The 19,576-nt window shown below is 36.7% G+C and overlaps 1 protein-coding gene across 1 annotated transcript; it reads right to left on the bottom strand.

The window, feature by feature from the left end:
* Positions 1–2,307: 2,307 nt before the first annotated feature.
* LOC131302627 (serine/threonine-protein phosphatase 7 long form homolog) lies at positions 2,308–12,414 on the bottom strand. The gene is made up of 10 exons (XM_058329362.1): positions 12,190–12,414; positions 11,811–11,899; positions 10,948–11,687; positions 10,735–10,822; positions 10,212–10,610; positions 8,946–9,680; positions 6,180–6,674; positions 5,657–5,803; positions 3,188–3,295; positions 2,308–2,667 (listed from the first exon to the last, which is right to left on the bottom strand). The coding sequence occupies exons 2-10, from the start codon at positions 11,886–11,888 to the stop codon at positions 2,611–2,613; spliced, it is 2,847 nt and encodes a 948-aa protein (XP_058185345.1). The 5' UTR covers positions 11,889–11,899; positions 12,190–12,414; the 3' UTR covers positions 2,308–2,610.
* Between the last annotated feature and the right edge of the window lie 7,162 nt (positions 12,415–19,576).

The raw sequence follows: 19,576 nt of genomic DNA, 5'->3' as shown, positions 1-19,576 counted from the left end.
TCTTGCTGTGACTATGTGCCTATAAAAGGAGAAGCCCTTCATTGTTGTAAGCAGACATGCCTGAATAATAAAAATCATGTGTGCTTTCTTTGTTAGATCCTTATTCTCTACTTTGTGTTTGCACTTGTATGCATACAAGATTTCCGGCAAATCCATTGGAAAACTTTCCATTTCCAATTGAATATCACAATCCATTACTTCCACTGCTAGTACTCATAGGTGGCCATGCCAATCGGATTGCGAGATGCTGCTAAGCGGGAGTGCTTGGCAGCAGTGCCGAGCGGCTGATCCGATCGTTCGTCTTGACACAGACGGCTTGGATCTAATTCGAGTGCATAAAAATCTGTACCGTTCATTACTCAGATTAAGATCCCGAGCCGTCGATTGCCGAGATGAACGGCTGGATCGGCCGCTCGACACCGCTGCCAAACGGTCCCATGCCAATCCATGATCAATTATTGGCAGCGGTCCCATGCCAATCCATGATCAATTACGAGTCTTGTGGGTAATTTTGCAAAATTAGACCATTCCTCCCAAAAAGAACTCGGAGTTAATACATCACAAGAACTTGAATTTCGCAATAGACAGCTAGACCCAGCTTTCTTTCAGTGGAGACATGACATTTGAGTTCAAGTTTACATCACAAGAACTTGAATTTCGCAATAGACAGCTAGACCCAGCTTTCTTTCAGCGGAGACATGACATTTGGGTTCAAGTCTCATTGTTGTGGACTTCAAATTTTTCTTCCTCTATTCCTTCCTAACTTTTTATTGGAAGAAAACTGTGGAACAAATTTTATTTGTGTCAGCGAGGTAGAAAAATACCTGTAATAATACTTGTTGGGCCAGAATATTGCCCTTTTAAACCATTTCCAGTTTCATGATTTCACTTGCGTTGGAATCATGAATGCAGAGGGATAAGTAAAGGGTATACCTAAGGATCCCAAGAGTAAGAATCAGATTACCTTTTTGAACTATCGGAAGAAGGGTAAAGACAAATTGCTGCCGGCGCAACCACAGCTCGAGCCTATCCTTGTCACATGTTGATAGACTTTTAGCAAAACCTACGACATAATAAATTGCGTTAGTTACACACGGAAAATTGTAAGCAAAATACTACTCCCAAAACAAAAATGTGCGTTGAAAGGGGCTGGTAAAAATAATTTCATCCCTGTGATGTCTCTTAGCCAATATCCCGAATCTGATCTCTTAACTTTTGGATTAGTTAGTTGTATCATGGTATCAGAACCAGGTTAAATTATCCATCTTTGTTCACCAAATGACTTTGATTCTTCTGATGATCCATACGTCATCCATCCGTTCTTGTTTCACCCCTGTTAACATCAGAAAATTATAGCACATGGGTTCGAGCAATGCGTATGGCACTTCGTGCCAAAAATAAGATAGGATTTGTCACTAGTGAAATTCCTAAAACTACTACTTCTAATCAACTTCACCGATGGCAACATTTTAATGATCTGGTTTCTTCTTGGATCCTTCACTCTCTCTCCAGAACTTTGCGTCAGTATCCTATATGCCATGTCTTCTAAGGAAGTTTAGGATGATCTTCATGATCGATTTTCCCAATCCAATGCATCAAATACTGTTCAAGCTCGAGAGAGAAATCTCCCTTCTTAATCAATAAAACATGTCTATGACAGTATTTTACAAGGCTTTCGCTTTCAACTTGTACATGGGAAGCCATCAAAGCAATATCAGATGCATATCATCAAATTGGGTTCTGCAATTTTTGCAAGGTTTGAATAGCTCCTATTCAGACTTGCCGAGTCAATTACTTCTTCTCGAGCCTATGCCTTCCATTCAGAAGATTTCTCTTATTCTACATGAAAAAAACAACGTGAATTACATCATGCTCCAGTTACGGTTCCTGAAGCAGCTGCTCTCATTGCTGTTAATAGGTATACCGGTGCATCAAGAGGTCCCACCAATTCGCAATACTGATCTGCAGAAGAAAAGTTTGGGCACATAGAAGCAAAGTGTTACATTGGTATATCCTTCTAATGCCCAGAAGAAAAGTTTGCGAAATCCTTCAGGTCTCCCCAGCACTTCAACATTATTCTACACCCAAAAAAATTGGCAGAATTCAAGAAAAAAAACTTACCGGTAACTCTATGCCACCGCTAAAAACTAAAACTTCACAACTTCATAGATACACGTATCAACCAATGACAAAAGTGCAGCCTCCCCTGCGATTTTCTGACACCAAAACCCAAAACTATCTTTCACCCAAACTTCCTGAATGAGAGAATTTCAACAAAACAACCAAACTTGAAAGGAACTACTAAAATTGCAGCCCTAGCAACTCTTTTAATAAACTCATAAGATATGATACAATGGTCTCAAGTTCCTATATCAACAGAACCTAAAATTTGCATAATACCCCAATACAATCCAACAAAAGCCCATCGAACTCATAAAGAAGAAAAGGAAAAACATAATACAGACCAAATCGATTCCTAACACCAGAATAACCAAACTGAGAGAGAGAGAGAGAGAGAGAGAGAGAGAGAGAGAGAGAGAGTCAGTGATGGTCAACTTCAATATTGGATGGTGATGAACTCTTTCAGGAAGGTCATGACACCATTGATGCCTAGTCCAATTCTTCAACGGAGTCAATCACATCCTTGTAGTCGTAATAAGGATTTGCCTGTCATGCAAATTACATCAAGTTCATACAAACATATGTACCCATATCTATGATCTATCGTGAACGACGACGTCATTTTAGAATCCAGAAACCCGAAGTTACCCTATCAGTAATAAACATCCAAAATAAATTTGGCTTCTTTACTTCATTACCTTGTTATATTTTTCCTTCACATTTTCTTTTCAGGATGAGCTTCTCCTCAAATTCCTTAGCTATGTTCATTTCATATAGGAGAAACATAAAATTCACTCCCTTTGTTCCATAATCCTACTTCTTGAAAATTCATGTCATTTTTCAAGTAAAAAATAAAACACTTTTGAGCATAATTCTCTGATTTTCTTTAGCGACAAATTAAAGAACAATTGAGATCTCTAAATTGATGTGAAATTGTTTCACAAAATCTGCTTTATTCTGCTTTATTTTTCTATCTAAAAAATAGCACGCCTTTTAAAAAGGGCAAAAGAATGGGACAGATAGAGTATGATTGTTCTCTAGGGTAGAGATTTGCAAATATCCGTACCGTAGGTCTAGGAGTAATTGCTTCAAAACTGTGAAACACTGGAGAATCAAAATGAGGAGGTTCTAGAACAATGTAAGCGCCTTTATTCTTGTACCGTCCTTCAGTTGCCTGCAAGGAAGACGAAGACATAACATGCTAATATGAGTTTGTTTTTTAAAGGGGGCATGGCAAGGTAACACAAAGAACACAACAGGGGGTAAATATAGAATTCTTTAAATTTTCTTCAGATATTTTGGTTAAAAGTGTCATATGATGTGTATATGATGCTTGCTTGTATATATATTCATGCTTCTACTTATAAGTGTGTTACCACTGGTATAAATTTATTTTACTTATGCTTGTGTCCCCTGTTGTGTCTGTGTCTCCATTTTCTAAGAAATCCCATTTCCTATGTTCGTGTCTGTGTTACATGATATTCCCTTAAATATATCCTGATATGAAAGGATACTTTTTTTTTTTTTTGCAAAAAAATAATAGGATTGAGCAAGAATCAGCTATCATGATTTACAAATAATTACCATTTTCTTTTATGATAAGTAGCTAATTTTCTCAACGAGAACTTTGACACTCAAATTAACCTTGCTACCCAATTTCAATTACCAATAGCTATTTACAAAGAGGAACATCGCATTTCCTAGTTATGTAGGGCTGCCTTGGAACAACAATAAGGTTGCCCTAATGACATGGTGATAACAGGTTTGAGTTGCGGAAATGGCCTCTCCACTTGCGGGGTACGGCTATGTACATCCAACCCTTCTCTAGATCCAGTAGTAGCCGGAGCCTCATGCACTAGGTAGCCCTTAAAATCACATTTCATATTAGATGGAAATATTTGCCTTAATCTAATAGTGTGCAATGAGAGATAGGCAAGCCCAGCATTGGCCTTTACGATGCTCTTCTGAAATCTTTCCTGTTACCGATACAGTTGAAGTATGGGTCTACCTTTACACTCTTTACTATCTTGAATCTATTCTGGCGAATCCCTTACGTTGCCTCTCAGAAGTAGTCATTTGGGGGAGAGAGATAATCTAGGGGAGTATGATAATACTGAGTCTCTGATGGTCGAGTAAAGAGATTTCTAGTTTGGACCAGCCAGCAGTACCCCAAAGAAGCATATAACAAAAAAGAAGAAGAAAAGAAGCCAAAGCAGGAACCTCTAGCCTAACCAAAACCACTGCAGTGAAGTGTAAGAGATTCAAAACAGAAAGCATAAGCATGTTTAACAGGTTACATTAACAAGTCAGTCCTCGGATGTCATGTCCAAGTAGGAATTGTTCGTCAGTGGAAATTCCAGGTCTATTGAAGGACATGACCAGCTTAATGAGCCAAAGAACCAACTCCTTTCTGTCGCAGTACTAAAAAGAAGCTTTGGCTTTCAGTAGCATCGTTGAGGGAAATGGAAAGGCATAGAATAAAAGCAAATAATATATGCTTTCAAAAGCCTTTTACCCAAGTTTTAGACATTGAATATTTCCTAGAAAAATATAAAAAGTACCCATGAAAAAGCTCACCACCTAATTTATCAGGATGAGGAACGAAGCAGAAAAAGATCGTCCATTTGACACCATTTTCAAGCAAACAAAGTTTTCATTTATGAAAATGAAAATGAATCGAAGGAACAAAAATTACGATGTGTTGTAATAACATCTCATATGGGGCACTTGCAATTATTATCGCATTTTGTAGGGAAATATCTTGTGTTAAGAAATGATGGAAACTAACCATGACAACAAAGTAACATGTCAAATAAAAGCTCTCTCTTTTATGCCTCTTTTGGTGTAACTTTTTTTGGCAGCATTTGCCATTCTTCCATGCCTTCTTCATGCAAGCTTCTCTAATGATGAGATGCGCCACACATAATCGGGAAGGGCATGGAGAATTTCCCTAAGACATTTCCACTGATACCAATTTAGAAGGGATTCTTGCCTTAAACAGGGAAAATAATTTTTTATCAAAGATTAAGAGAAATCTCTATTCCCAAAACATTTGAAAGAAACTCCCCAAACTTGGAAGGATTTCCAAAACAGCGGGCAAGTCTCTATGTATCATCGATTCATCGTGATGTTCTCATAGTTGCTAGTATCGTCACAATCTACACAAATAGAAGTGACAAAAGAAGGTCCATATCCAAAATTATAGAATAAGGAAGAATGCAAAATAGTACATATTTAAAAAATGTAGATGAAAGGCTATTCCATTATGTAGCCCAACTAAAAATTGGTACCAGAATCAATCCACCTCAAATGGCCATTATTCTGGGATGACATTTTTGCACATCTAACTTAAGATCTAGCAATATAGAACAAGCAGATGCAGAAGTGTTCAGCCAATGAATGGAAAACTTTCCCAGTCGTGTATCTCAAACGTTGGTAGGAGACACAGACAAAAAATCACATATAGGAGCCAATACTAAAGTGCAGATGCAACATAGTAGAATTAGGGAAGCCCAACCATAACAAAAAGAACTACCTGGAACTGGGGATAGTCAGGAGCACTGAACAGAGTAATCAGTTTCCCAGACTCTACAACATGATCTATTGTGTACCCTTCATCCATTCCTCCTAGATCCGGCCGCTTTTTCCTTGCGTCAGGACCTTCATGTGATCTAATAATTAGCTGCAGAGACAACAATGTCAGACTAGTCAGGACGGAGCACTGTGTTGGACTACATAGTCTTGTAAAACTTTTGAGTACTATCAAACAAAGAATAAATCCAAGGATGACAATGCAAAGAAATAGGAGATTTTTTTTGGTGTTACCCGACTAATATATTCTTTCAATGCAAAACTCTACTCTACAGAATAAGCAATTTACATAAACTGCAATCGGAGAACTCTACACTTATTTACTGATACATAATATGCACTTTTAGTTCACTGTAGACCTACATCCTTGGGTGTTGAATGAAGTCTAAGAATCAATGTGATATTACAATCGTATCACATTACAATATAATGAAGAGCATTTAAAGGAAAATTGCTTTATCAATCACCTTTAGATTGGAGTTCTTTAAGAACTCTTCAGTACAGTCTGGGCCCCACAAAAGACCAAAGCCTCGCTTTTTATTTAGAGAAAGACCAGGGTTCATTGACGGGTTTGACCACAGAACATCCCCAGGAATCAAGTTTAGACCTTCCCACGAAGGATTGAGTACAGTTCTCCTAGCTTTAGATAAATCCTCCATGGAACCAAGAGCGAGAGAACTTGCTCCAGGGTCGATAATCACTTTACGAATCTTCCTTCCTTTAGATCTCTTTGAGGGCGTAGTGGCTACAGAGCGGAAAAGACCTCCATGGGTAGTGTAAACACGCCCTGCTATAATCGAAGCCAAAGGAAGTCCTTTAAAGCATCCCAAACATTTCTGGTAGGCGTGTTTTCCTTCATCTCCGTACTTCGTTAACACTTCCTTTTCAAACCCATAAACCGAAGTGTAGTATTTTGATTCATGATATCCCCGAAGAAGATAAACCTTATGTGGCATAGAAACCTACAAAAACATGCATTGTCCAACTAATGTTTATTACATCACATAAATTTTCTTCTAACAAAATAAGGCACTCTGGGTGAGCATAAAAAGAAAGCTTGAACCTTCGTGCTCATGTGGAATATATGGGAATAATTAAAGCGATCAATAACAAACAGTAAAATCATATAACTTGAAACAATACTAGCCACATTAACCATGAAACTCTTAAGAGTGTGAAACACAAAAAAAACATCACCCCAAATGTCAACTTAGCAGAAAACAACTTATTGAAGCCTTCCATCTTACAGGCATATATGAAAAGTCCCAAACAAGGTACATCAAGGGCCATGTATGCTTTTCGTTAGTCATGGTTCCACTTCTATTCATCTTTCATTGATTTCAAAATCTTACAAGCGCACTTCTTTTTGAGTTGGTTCACTTCCGATGAAGCCGAATAAAATAAACTTCACTGAAGTCGAATAAAATAAACTCGCACAATATAAGATACTTCCCTAAAAATGGAATGGTTGCAAGATAATTTCCAAGAATAGCTCTTAATACACTTTCTATGTTCCCATTTTCATCTTCCTGGGACCATATAGGAGAAGTTTTGGCTTAACCTCCCATGTCAACCCCTTACCAACTCTCATAGGAGAAAACCAACGAGTTACACACTAAGCATAGCAATTATATCAAAAAGTCAATTGAATTTTTATTCAACCCTATAGAATTAAGAGCTTATTTGTTTGTTTTGATTGTAGAGAAAAAAATGAAAGAGACAAAGAAAGGTTTCTTATTATTATTTTTGAATAGAAAAATCCAATTCGATTATTGTTCTTATCTAATTCAAACAACGATCAATCGGATTTAAATTCCCTTATTCTAAGGTAAAAGTATACCTTAGAAAAAAATTGCATATATTTGGGTAGATCCCTCTTATATACTTTCGAAAATTCTACTTCCAAAGACCTTGGAAGTAGGATTTACTTCTAAAAATCGAGATGTTCATCGAACCTGAATAACATCTCGATAAATTGAATAAGAGCGGTAGATTTCAATTCGTCTGGAAGTATTATTTGTGCAGGAGTTCAGCTAGTTAAAAGTTCATCTATTAGTAAATTGCGGTCCCACCTAGACCTAGACAGTTGATAATATGCCTCCTTTCTTTTCCCAGATCACTTCAGAAAGTAAATGGAGTTCAAACAACCAAACCCCAATCAATTGTAGGTTTCATCAACATAATGCGTTTAGCTCTGATCGTTTATAGCTAATATAATACACATACAGGGTCACATTCATACTTCAATTAATTCGGTTGGTCACATTTCTTAATCCTTTGTATTTCATGTCATTTTGCCAATTTATGGTTCATTGAGTATCAACAATGTTAAAAATGGAAAAGACATGGAAACAACAAAACTACAAACAAAGCACAATAAGCCTAGACAAATATTGAATTTATGGTCGCCTACAATGAATCAGTCTCACAGTAGATACAGTAATTGCAGCCAAAGAGTTGGCTTAATTCCTTCAATTTCTAAGAAGTACTGATATGAATGATGGACACAGATACGACATGATATGCACACGCAGATATGTAAATTCCCTGGCAAATAGGACACTCATACGTTAGGGACACTTAATTTTAGGTATATCCAAACAATGGTTACACGGGTTATGCCTATACAATTCCCATAAGTTTGTGTCCCAAGTTTTTTTTTAAAAATGGGACATTAAGTTATGAAGAATCCTCATGGTCATGCAACTCTACATATTGTTTAAAAATAGGGGCATGAATAAGGCCACAAATTTCTGTTCATATAGGAAGGGAGACATGGGTGGATATCAGCAGGTGGATGGCATCTCTATCCAAATCATGACATTTTCGTTAATAGAGGCAAGATGTAGAGTAGACTAATTAATCCTGACAGACGGGGATATATTGCCCAGGGTCCCGAGAGCCAAACAAATACCGGATAAGGGTGGGACCGGATATACGATCCGGGAGGAAGGGTATTTAGTCCATCTAACAAGCAGGCACTTAGCAAACGCCACCGGTATACAAAGACAAGCTAAAAAGTGAAAAATAAAGGGCGTCGTACACTCCCATGTATATCAAACAGATTATCATATCAAGGAGGAAGGGTTACCCCTCCAATTCCCAAATTTTCACCCTACTAACCAAAAAAATTCCTTGAAGTACATATGAAGGACTTTTGAAACATCACAATTCCACCCAATTCACACCAAAGCTAGAAATTAAAGATCTTCATAAAAGTGAATCTTATATACCTTCCAGGCCAATAAGAGAAGGAAGGTCTCAAGACCCCATGCCCCTCTATCCACGTAATCTCCATTGAAAACAAAAACCTTGTTATCCGCAGGAAAACCGGCATCTCGTAGCAGGAAAATCAAATCATGCAATTGCCCGTGAATGTCTCCAACCACTACAACGCTCGAATTGTCACCCAACCCGTCAATGGTAACACAATTGGGCTCCTTATGAAGAATTTTGGACGCAGAAAGTACCAAACTGTCAAACACTTGGATGGGTAATAAAGAAGGGAATTCTGAAGGGGATAGATGTCTAGATCCCCAGTCCAAAGTATCCATTAGTGAAATCACCCAACTTTGGGTCACAATGGAATCGGAAGGCCATGAGATGGGTTGACTGGCGTTCCCCATCTTAGTTACCCCTTCTGCTCCTTGAGTGCCCACTTCATTTAATGCATTGGGTGGTACAGGTTCTGGCAATTCTATTGTTACACATGGTGGTGGTTCTTCGATTGCAGCTGATTGTTCAGTAGGTGGTTCTGTTGTTCCAGCTGGTGGTGTTGGTGGCGGTGCTAATGCAAGTGCTACTTCTTGCGGTTCTAGAGGTGTCGGTGTTGCTACTGCTGGTGGCGGTAGCGGAGCAATCCTAAAGTAGGATTGTTGCTCCTTAAATAGCGCAAGTGTGTCGTGAGCTAGGACACAGGCCTCTGAATTCTCACCCAAGAGATGATAAATCTGTTCCAAGTTTTTTTCCTGCATTTTGAACATCCTAGTCATGTAAGAATGCATTAGCAAAACTAGCAAGTAACTACCCCTTAAGAAAATTAGCCACTATGTAAATAGACCAACGAAGCATGATACATTTCTTTAAAAATAAGAATTTCTATGACATATTATGGTGTCATGTGTGGCGTGATGAAAGGTATCACGAACAAAGAAATTAAGCGTAAGAAATCTTCAGAGATGCGTATCTATTTTACCACTAAACGTACCAAATCCTAAGATACATATTGTATGTGTATCATAAGATTTCTTTTACTTAAGATATGTATCGGATCGCAATCACAAGATGCGTGTCTTGATTTGTAAAATTTAGACAACACAAGATACAAGAGAAGAACAAATTTTGAAGTATCTGCGTTTCATAGGTTATTCACTACATAAGGTTGGTATAGAGTGTAATGACATCACCGCAAGCTTTCCATAGGAAGTCATTGAAACAAACTAGTACGGGCAGCCTAGGGAAGTTTATTGAAATGTAGAGGAGAACGGAATTAATCATACCATTTTCTCAAATGAGCAGCCTAGGCGACCGATGAATTGGCGCGTGTGACGTTGATACCACTCCTTATACGCATCATCGTGATGCATAACACCATCATATGCCTCACCTTGAACAATGTGATCTCGCCGATTATCCCACATGGCAATTGATGGTCCATGGGTTTGTGCCCAATCTTTCGCTCCCCCTCTCAAATCAACACCGTGGGGTGCATCAAGTGACCGAGAAGGGGATGGAATAGGTTGGTGCATGCCAAATTGCCGGAGTACCCTATTTGGCTGATGCATCTCTATAATGGCAAAACAAATAAGTGGCGAACTTGTCAACCATATGTCTGAACCAGCCCGACAGTATGGGGGGAGTGCATCGACGACACGAGGTGGATATGATTGCCACACCACCTACATAGGAAAATTTTGTAAGATAAATATATAGCAAAATTGCAATGCAAAATCAAGCATGACAATTTTTTCGTGTTGTGCTAAGAATTTTGAGTTATAAAATTAAACCACATAACTAACTCACTTGATCGTCTGTTTGTCTATCAAAGGTGTAGCGGTACTCCCGTAAGACATGAGTGGGCAGGTCAGTAACCTGAAACCTATCGTGCCACCTATAAAGTCATACAAATTAGGTCAATAAATAATTATTTTGTAAATTGTGAAATATTTGATGATACACAATATAACGATAAAAACAAAGATTTATAAATAAACTTGACCACAACCATATCCATACCGTGTGATAAGAGGACCATCTGGTATCTGAAACTTTCCCAAACGACGTGGAGAAATATGAGGAAACCTCTCCCATGCCCATACCTGAAGAAGGAGCATGAAACCACCTACCTCTAACTTATCAGCAATGGATGCACGACATAGCTCCCTATATAAGCATGCTAGAGCTGCGCTTCCCCAACTATATTCCCCAGCAGTATTAAAGTCCTCTAGTAGGGGGAGGAACATAAGATGAACTAGACTAGAGGACTTGTCTGCAAATATGGTCCCCCCAATAAGGCGCAGGATGTATGCTCTAGCATGTTGCTCCACTGCAATAGGATCAGCATCCAATGGTAGCACCCCAAATGCTTCATCGAGCCATTTCATACTCACCCTACCCCCATCCCGTTTCCCAGCAGGGGGGGCCACACCAAGCAAATTACGACACAACGCATCCCAATCATAATTGATAGAACCAGTAACCGGTTTACCATCAATGGGTAGACCCAATTGAATGCTAACATCCTGGAGTGTAATGGTCATCTCTCCAGGTCTCATATGAAACGTATGAGTCTCGGGCCGCCACCTTTCCACTAGTGCAGTAATGAGATGCCAATCCAACTGGATGAATGGCACTCGAAATAGACCTCCAAATCCAGCCGCCTGTACTAGAGGGATGATTCGATCATCTGGCAAACCCATGCGTCGGAGAGCAGCCTCGCGACGACGAACAGTAAGGGTAGTAGAATCAGCACCCGACTGCAAAACAAATTCAAAAAGGTCATTACATATAGTCCAAACAGGAACCATCAAAAACTGAAGTTGCCCACAGGCAATAGCATATCTTTTATCAACTCTTTGCATGGACATCTATCTACATACCCCAGCAGACCATACTGAAGTGGACCGATGCCGTTTCTGTCCGCTCAAAACAGTGGCCTCTATCGGGCCAGGCTCCATACCTCTATAATCTGCGCCAACAATATAAAATGAGTTCATGTACATTGACACAAAGCATGATACAAAAAAGGGACACTGAATAGTTGGTTGAGGTAATTGACAAAAAAAATAGTAGATGCACGTTTGGATGAAATTTACATGACTTTACATAATGGTTAGGTTTTATTACAAGAGCCATGAATTCTGTACCACTTATACATCACTTGTATGCTGAAATCCCTAATATAATGACTGAATAGTAATATTATTAATCGAAATTGAAAACAAATCATATAATTACTGGGAACGGAGAGAGACGTACCTGTTATGAGAGAGAGAGAAGTGGGCGTTGAGGGACGGCGGCGGGAGGAAGAGGAGAGGGGGGTGGGGTTAGGTTTTTTCAGGTCGACAATCGTCGTCGAGGTGCTCTCAGTCTCGGGCCTCGTGTCTTGGGGACGAGAGGTGTAATCTTCTCCGTGCCTTCAAGATGCGACTGACTTCATACCTCGCGAGTTTGTGTGCCTTTTTTTTTGTGAATTGGCATCGCAAGTTCAAGATACGGTATCTCGTCGGTTTTATACTTTACAATTCCACTTTCCCCTTATCTCGAAGATGACTGAACTAACCCTCTGGCCCGGGAAAAAGGAAATCTTTTCACTTCCAGAATTTTCTTTTGTACAGGGAGAGTTCTTATTGGTTGTGATAGAGATGGGAAATTTCATTTCATGGCACTAATGTTCCATTGGACGAAATGAAAAAGATATCAGCAACTCGCCTTATGAATTGTCCGTTTGAGGTGTTGGGAAAAAAGAAAGTTGGTGAGTGTTGGAAAGTGATGATTAAAAATGTATCTCATAATCATAAATTGTCAAGTGAAATATCCAAGCATCCCTATTGTCGACGTTAAGCATAAGACAAATGACTTTGGCGGTATACAACCTCAGCAAATTCTTACTTCATTGTGGCAGAGTAATCGCAATTGCAAAGTAAGGACATTGTATTATGCGAAAGCTAATATCACAAAAGAAGTTTTAGCGGGTTGTACAATGATTCAAGCATTATTTGAAGAATTGGGTCGAGGGGATTTCATTTTTGATGTAGAACGCGACGGAGATGGGCATTTGACTCATTTGTTTTTTGCACATCCTTCTTCATTTACCAATATGGATGGTGTAGCACATAGCAATGGAAGTGAAAGTGAATGCCTTCTCAAGAATTTCCATGGGAAATACAATAACATGCCTCTTGTTCAAAAGGAAGAGAGCCACAAGCAAATTGTTCTACTTGTTGATGCTGATATTGCATTGACTCTTGAACCTATCATTCAACCCCGCAAAGGACATCCGTTGGATTCAAATAAAAGGAAGGGTGATAGCTCTACCACTTGTCATCCTTCAACTTTTGAGGTCGCAGAAAAGACCCGAAAATGTGGTGCTTGCCACCATGTTGGACATAATAGGCACACGTGCTCAGGCAACGGTGAAACCAATAGTCCCAACCCTCATTTTATTGTGGCTAATACAAGATATCACTTAATACGTTTGAAACACCATGTATGTTATCTTTCTTTTTTTTGTTGGCAAGATTTAACTTTTTTTTTTATCGGCGAGATTTAAAATATCTTCCTTGACTAATACATGCTTTTAACTATTTTTATTTTCCAACTACTTTCATGCAATTCAATGTGAGATCAATGGAGGAAGCTATGGTACACAGGGTATACCGTATGTTTAAATTATGACAATTTGTGATTTTCATTATGCCGATTTTTGGTTTTGTAATGCATATTTATGATTCTAGTTACGACTTGTACATTAAAATTTACCTGTTGAACAGGTCATTAGCAGGTTACCCATAATTAAAAAATATTATTATTATGTAACCATAATTATTCGTACCGAAATCCATAATACTTGTACCCTAACCAAATATATGCGTACAATATCAAAATTTAAATAATGTTATCCACAAATGTTATAAAAATATCATAAATTGGCATTATCTTACCACAATGAATCGTACCAATTTTTTTTTACTCGTATGATATTCCGTAACAAAATCAAAATATGTCGTACCAGAATCAACAATTGTTATAATCAAGCCAAAAATATTTGTAAAATGCCACAAATTTTATAAAATAACCACAATTATTATGACAACACCTAAAATTGTCATTTTTTTAACACAAGGTATCATATCAAAAGAAAACATATTTAAATACCACAAATTATATAACAATACCATAATTATTATGACAATACCATAAATTAACGTTTTCTTACCACAATGTGTCGTACCAAAGGAAATTAATTAAAATATTCCGTAATAACACATGTCTAAAATACCACAAATTCAGTAATATAACCAAATTTGTTATGACAACACCATAAATTGACGTTTTCATACCCACAACGCGTCGTATAAAAAAATTCAATCAGAATATTCAATTAACGATAGTTATAATCAACAAAATATCATACCACAAATTCAGTAATATAACCAAATTTGTTATGACAACACCATAAATTAGCGTTTTCATACCCACAACGTGTCGTATAAAAAAAATTCAATTGAAATGCTCAGTTAACGATAGTTATTATTAGCAAAATACCATACTGCAAATTCAATAATATAACCAAATTTATTATGATAACACCATAAATTGGCGTTTTCATACTCACAACGTGTCGTATAAATTAAATTCAATCGGAATATTCAGTAAACGATAGTTATAATTGGAAAAATACAATACCACTAATTATTTTCAATTCCCGCCACATTATTTTTTTAAATTTTAAAATTTTCACCATATTATCTTAATTTTTGATTCCCTCTATACTATTTTTTCAAATTCTTATTTGTCCCTACACAATACCTCAATAATTTAAACTAAAAATGAAGTTCTCGCACAAAATTTTCATCCAACAAATTCACCAAAAAGTAAGTACTATACCCAAATTTTTGAATACAACCACAATTTCCTCTCAAAATATTGTCTAAATCAAATTCTTTTTCTACAAAATTTAATTCAAAAAATAAAAATTCCTTCGTGGAAAAATGAGAGGTCACTAAAAAAATAATTATCATACTGTCTCAAATGCATACACTTTCGACACTAAAATGGAGTACAAAAAAATAAGCGTGAATATTAAAAAATAGAGTGTGAAAATTACTCCCCTTTTTGTAATTGGTGAAATTAATTATATTAATATCCAATCTTATTAATATTCAGGGCGGTGCACTTAACAATTGGCACTATATATTTGACACATGGATCGGTGTCAAACCTTCACCCTATGCATACCAATCAAAATTTAATGGTGGTCCTTGGAACTAGGTCGTGGAAGTAAAATCTAAATAATTTTGTAAATTTATTGTCATTGTACTTTCTTTCAAAAAAAATTATTATAGTCGATATATTGATTTACACCAATGACATAGGCTATAATATGATCTACAAGTGTAGGCCCAACACTAGGACGGAGGCATTTGAGGTCTCTGTCTTCTCAAATTTTTAGCCTGAAAATAAAGCCCCTACATACAAGAAAATATTATATGATTAATAGCCTTTAGAATTACAAATTCTTAATTGTGTACCATAGTGATAAAGTATTGGAGTTTGGACATTTATCTAAAAGATCTAGGGTTCATGTCTTACACCCTTCGTTCCTATTTTTTTTTAAAAGAATGTTGTTATTTTTTAGGATAAATTACATAGTTAGTCCTTAAAGTCTCATACTTCAACAAATCTCGTCGTTCAATTTCAATACAACATTAAAATATAATAATGCACCATCTGAGCCCTACGTAAGGTGTTTTATTTTATTTTATTTTTTATTTTATCAAAATCGTCTATCTTTTACATAATATTAATTAGGTCATTCGTATCAAGAATGAAGTTGATGGCTTATAGCTAGACACTTAATTGGATGGAAAATATCATTCTATTATTCAATTTGCGTGCCGATGATAGAGCTTTCTAAACCTGATTGAGACAAAAATTTACGTAGGTGACTTAATCAACAAACATAAAAAATTCAACGGATTTGATCGTCATTATTGTGTCACAGTCGCATGGCTACGTTACATTCAACTACAACAGAGAACTAGGTTTCATATCAAATACTATAAATTGACTGTACAGTCTAAATGTAGTTAGTGAGTGTATTTTTAAAATGATCGATCAGGACTGTTAGGATGTTAAGTTATACAATATTTAATTTGTGATATTTTAGACATGTATCTTACTTGGGTATAATAATTATTGATTGTGCTGCGATATATTTTGGTCTTGTATCTAGTATCTTTTGATCAATATCTTTTGGTATGACACATTGTGGTAAGAAAATGTTAATTTTTTGTGTTCTCATAACAATTGTGGTTATGTTAAATAGTTTGTAGTATTTTACACATGAGGGAGAGGGAGAGAAAGTCAAGAGGAGAGAACAACCTGTTACCTGCTATGCCATTTTTTTATTTTATAAATTGATTTAATAAATGGGTGGTCCGGATTATTTACTTTGAAATCCAAGGGCTTAAAATCATGATGCGTACGGTACATCCTCTAATAAGGGGTGTGTACCATAGGACTACCCGAGATCAATACATCATTAGAGTTGTAAGTGTGGTGGAGTTTATGATCATGGAGGTGTTGAATTTTTTTGTTTTTTATATCTTAATCTGACAAAGGCGCTTCCACTTTTTATAAGAACTGGTTAGAAAGTGTAGAATCTGTATGTGTGGAACCTGATAGATTTTTTGTGGGACTGTACGAAGAACTAATGAAGTCATGTGGAGGTTGTTGAATTTTTGTGACACTGTATGAAGAACTAATGAAATTCTATGACTGTATATGATGGATGATGGGAATTTCAAGTTTATAGTTATATGGATTTATGTATGTATATTACAGTTGTAAATTTTTTGAACGTATGTGATGGACAATATGAATTGTATGTGCTGGGGAGGTGAGTACTGATGTTATTGGAGAGTAGATGGATTCTACGATTTGGGTAGATGGATTTTCTCCTCATTAGTTATTGGAGGGTAGTTTGGTCATTTTCAAATAAGAGGAAAGTGCAGTTGTAAAGTACATGGGCAGTTTAGTAACTTCACATAATAGAGACAAAAAGAGAGAGAGAGAGTAGGTGGAGAAATGGGAAGTGTGGAAATCAATCCCCTTACTGAATTTTTCTCATAATCTGAATCGTTACATTATAGATATCATTACAAACAATAACTGCACTAAAACACAAATTTGGATATACTTATTATTCTCCGCCTTAGGCCGGATGTTAGCATTTTTCATAGATTTTTACTACTGGTAATTTTCATCTCATCTCAAACCCAAAAAACTCATTAACAATCCAGCACTGTTTTGGTCACAAGAAAATCGCGTTTCGTACACGAGAGTTTAGTAAAATAAAAAAATGATCAATACGACGCCGTTTTAGAAATTTGAACTCACGTGAAGTTGGCAAAAAAGAGCAGATCTTCTTTATGACGACGTTTGAGTATTAAAACCAGTGGCGTAGGCAGAAAACATGACTAGTGGGGCACCTTTTAACAGTCTTCAATGAAAAAAAATTGTGATAAGCAATATTGATAGAATAATAAAAAAAAACTTTTTCTCTAAAAATAATACTCATAATAAACTACATATTTATTAAGAAAGTCATTTACAACACAAACCAATTGCTTGAATAGTCTTCAATGAAAAAAAATTTGTGATAAGCAATATTGCCAGAATAATAAAAAAAAACTTTTTCTCTAAAAATAATACTCCAATAATAAACTAACATATTTATTACTCCCTCCGTCCCTTTTTGTGTGTCCAGTATTCCATTTTGGGCTGTCCTTTAATAAGTGTCCATTTTGTAAAGTTAGGGGGGGTAAAAGTTGGTGTATTGTCTATTTTGTCCCTAAAAGTAGATTTTATTTTGAAAAGTTAGTGAGTAAAAGTGTAATGATGATGGGTAAGTAGGGAAAGTGGAGGAAAAAGTTGATGTGAAAGGTATAATGATGATATCTTTTTAATAAGTTGGAGTTACGAAGCAGGACACTTAAAAAGGGACGGAGGGAGTAAGAAAGTCATTTACAGCACAAACCAATTGCTTGAACTGTCTAAATGGATCAAGTCTAAGAATAATTCAATACAGGAACTAAAATGCAATAATTAACAAGAACATCTTTTCTTCAAATTTTATTCCAAAATCTCCAAATTTGAATTGCATTGTGGCTTGTGGATTCTCTCGACAAAGAAAAACAAACAAGACTATCGTAAAAATTGAAAGACGTACACTAATGTGTGGGAAGTAATGAGTGACTTGGACATTCTTATAGGAGCATTTGAAAATATTGTTTCAGGTCCAGAATATGAAGAGCTTAGACAAGGAGATCCTAAGAAATTGAACATTGAGTTCTTCAAGGACATACAAGCATGTATGAGAGATCCAAATTATACATTCTCACCCGAGTTGAAGTTGAAACCGAAAAGCAAGCAGGTTTTGAAAAAGAAATGGCAGAAGACACAGTATAGAAGAAGAAAGGCACAGAAGCACTAAGATGTACGTCTTTCATTTGGCAATCATCAAAATCAAGTTATCAGCCATCAAAATCAGGTTCTAGAGGTGCGGGTGCTGCTACTTCTGGTGGCGGTAGCGGCGCAATCCTGAAGTAGGATTGTTGCTCCTTCAATAGCGCAAGTGTATCGCCAACTAGTACATAGGCCTCTGAATCCTCACCCAAGAGATGATAAATCTGTTCCAAGTTTTTTTCCTGCATTTTGAACATCCTAGTCATGTGAGAATGCATCAGCAAAACTAGCAAGTAACTACCCCTAAAGAAAATCAACCACCATGTAAATAGACCAAAGAAGCAGGACAAAGTTCTTTAACAATAGGAATTTCTATGACATACTTATTAGACTCCATCGAGGAACAGTCATGTTAAACATTTGGTCACGAGTCCATGTGTCCCAAACCTTGTCTTCAAAACCTTCTTCCAAAACCATGTTTATGTATTTGTTGGCACCAGGAAGAAAACTGCGTGCCGATCCGACGTGGTTGAAGAGATACAACTTAGGACACACGGGCAACAGCCAATTTTTGAAGTATGCCATATGGGAAACTTGTCATAATGGGATAAATATCTTGTATTCTTTTTTGAATTTTATCTATTGTATCGAGATACATATCGGCGACCGCTTATTGTAAGATACGTAAACAAGAGTACATACACTTTCAAAGAATAGTTATTCCCAATCTAACATGCAAGATGTACTGCATATGTTAAAAAAAAACCACTTTGGCTAATATACACTTTTTAGTATTCAACCACAAAACATGATCGAACAACAAAATTTATGGTGTCATGTATGGCATAATGAAATGTATCACGAACAAGGAAATTAAGCGTAAGAAATCTTTAGAGATACATATCTATTTTATTACTAAACGTACCAATCCCAAGAACATAAGATTTCCTTTACTTAAGATACGTATTGGATCAGAGATTGTATCGAATCACAAGATGCGTGTCTTGATTTGTAAATTTAGGCAACACATGACACAGGAGCAGGACAAAATTTTGAAGTATCTGCGTTTCATAGGTTATTTACTACATAAGGTTGGGATAGAGTGTAACAACATCACCGCAAGCTTTCCATAGTAAGGCATTAAACAAACTAGTGTAGGCAGCCTAGGCAAGTA

Source organism: Rhododendron vialii, chromosome 10a (genome assembly GCF_030253575.1).
Source record: "Rhododendron vialii isolate Sample 1 chromosome 10a, ASM3025357v1".
Lineage (NCBI taxonomy): Eukaryota > Viridiplantae > Streptophyta > Magnoliopsida > Ericales > Ericaceae > Rhododendron > Rhododendron vialii.
This window is presented reverse-complemented; position numbering and strand designations above follow the sequence as displayed.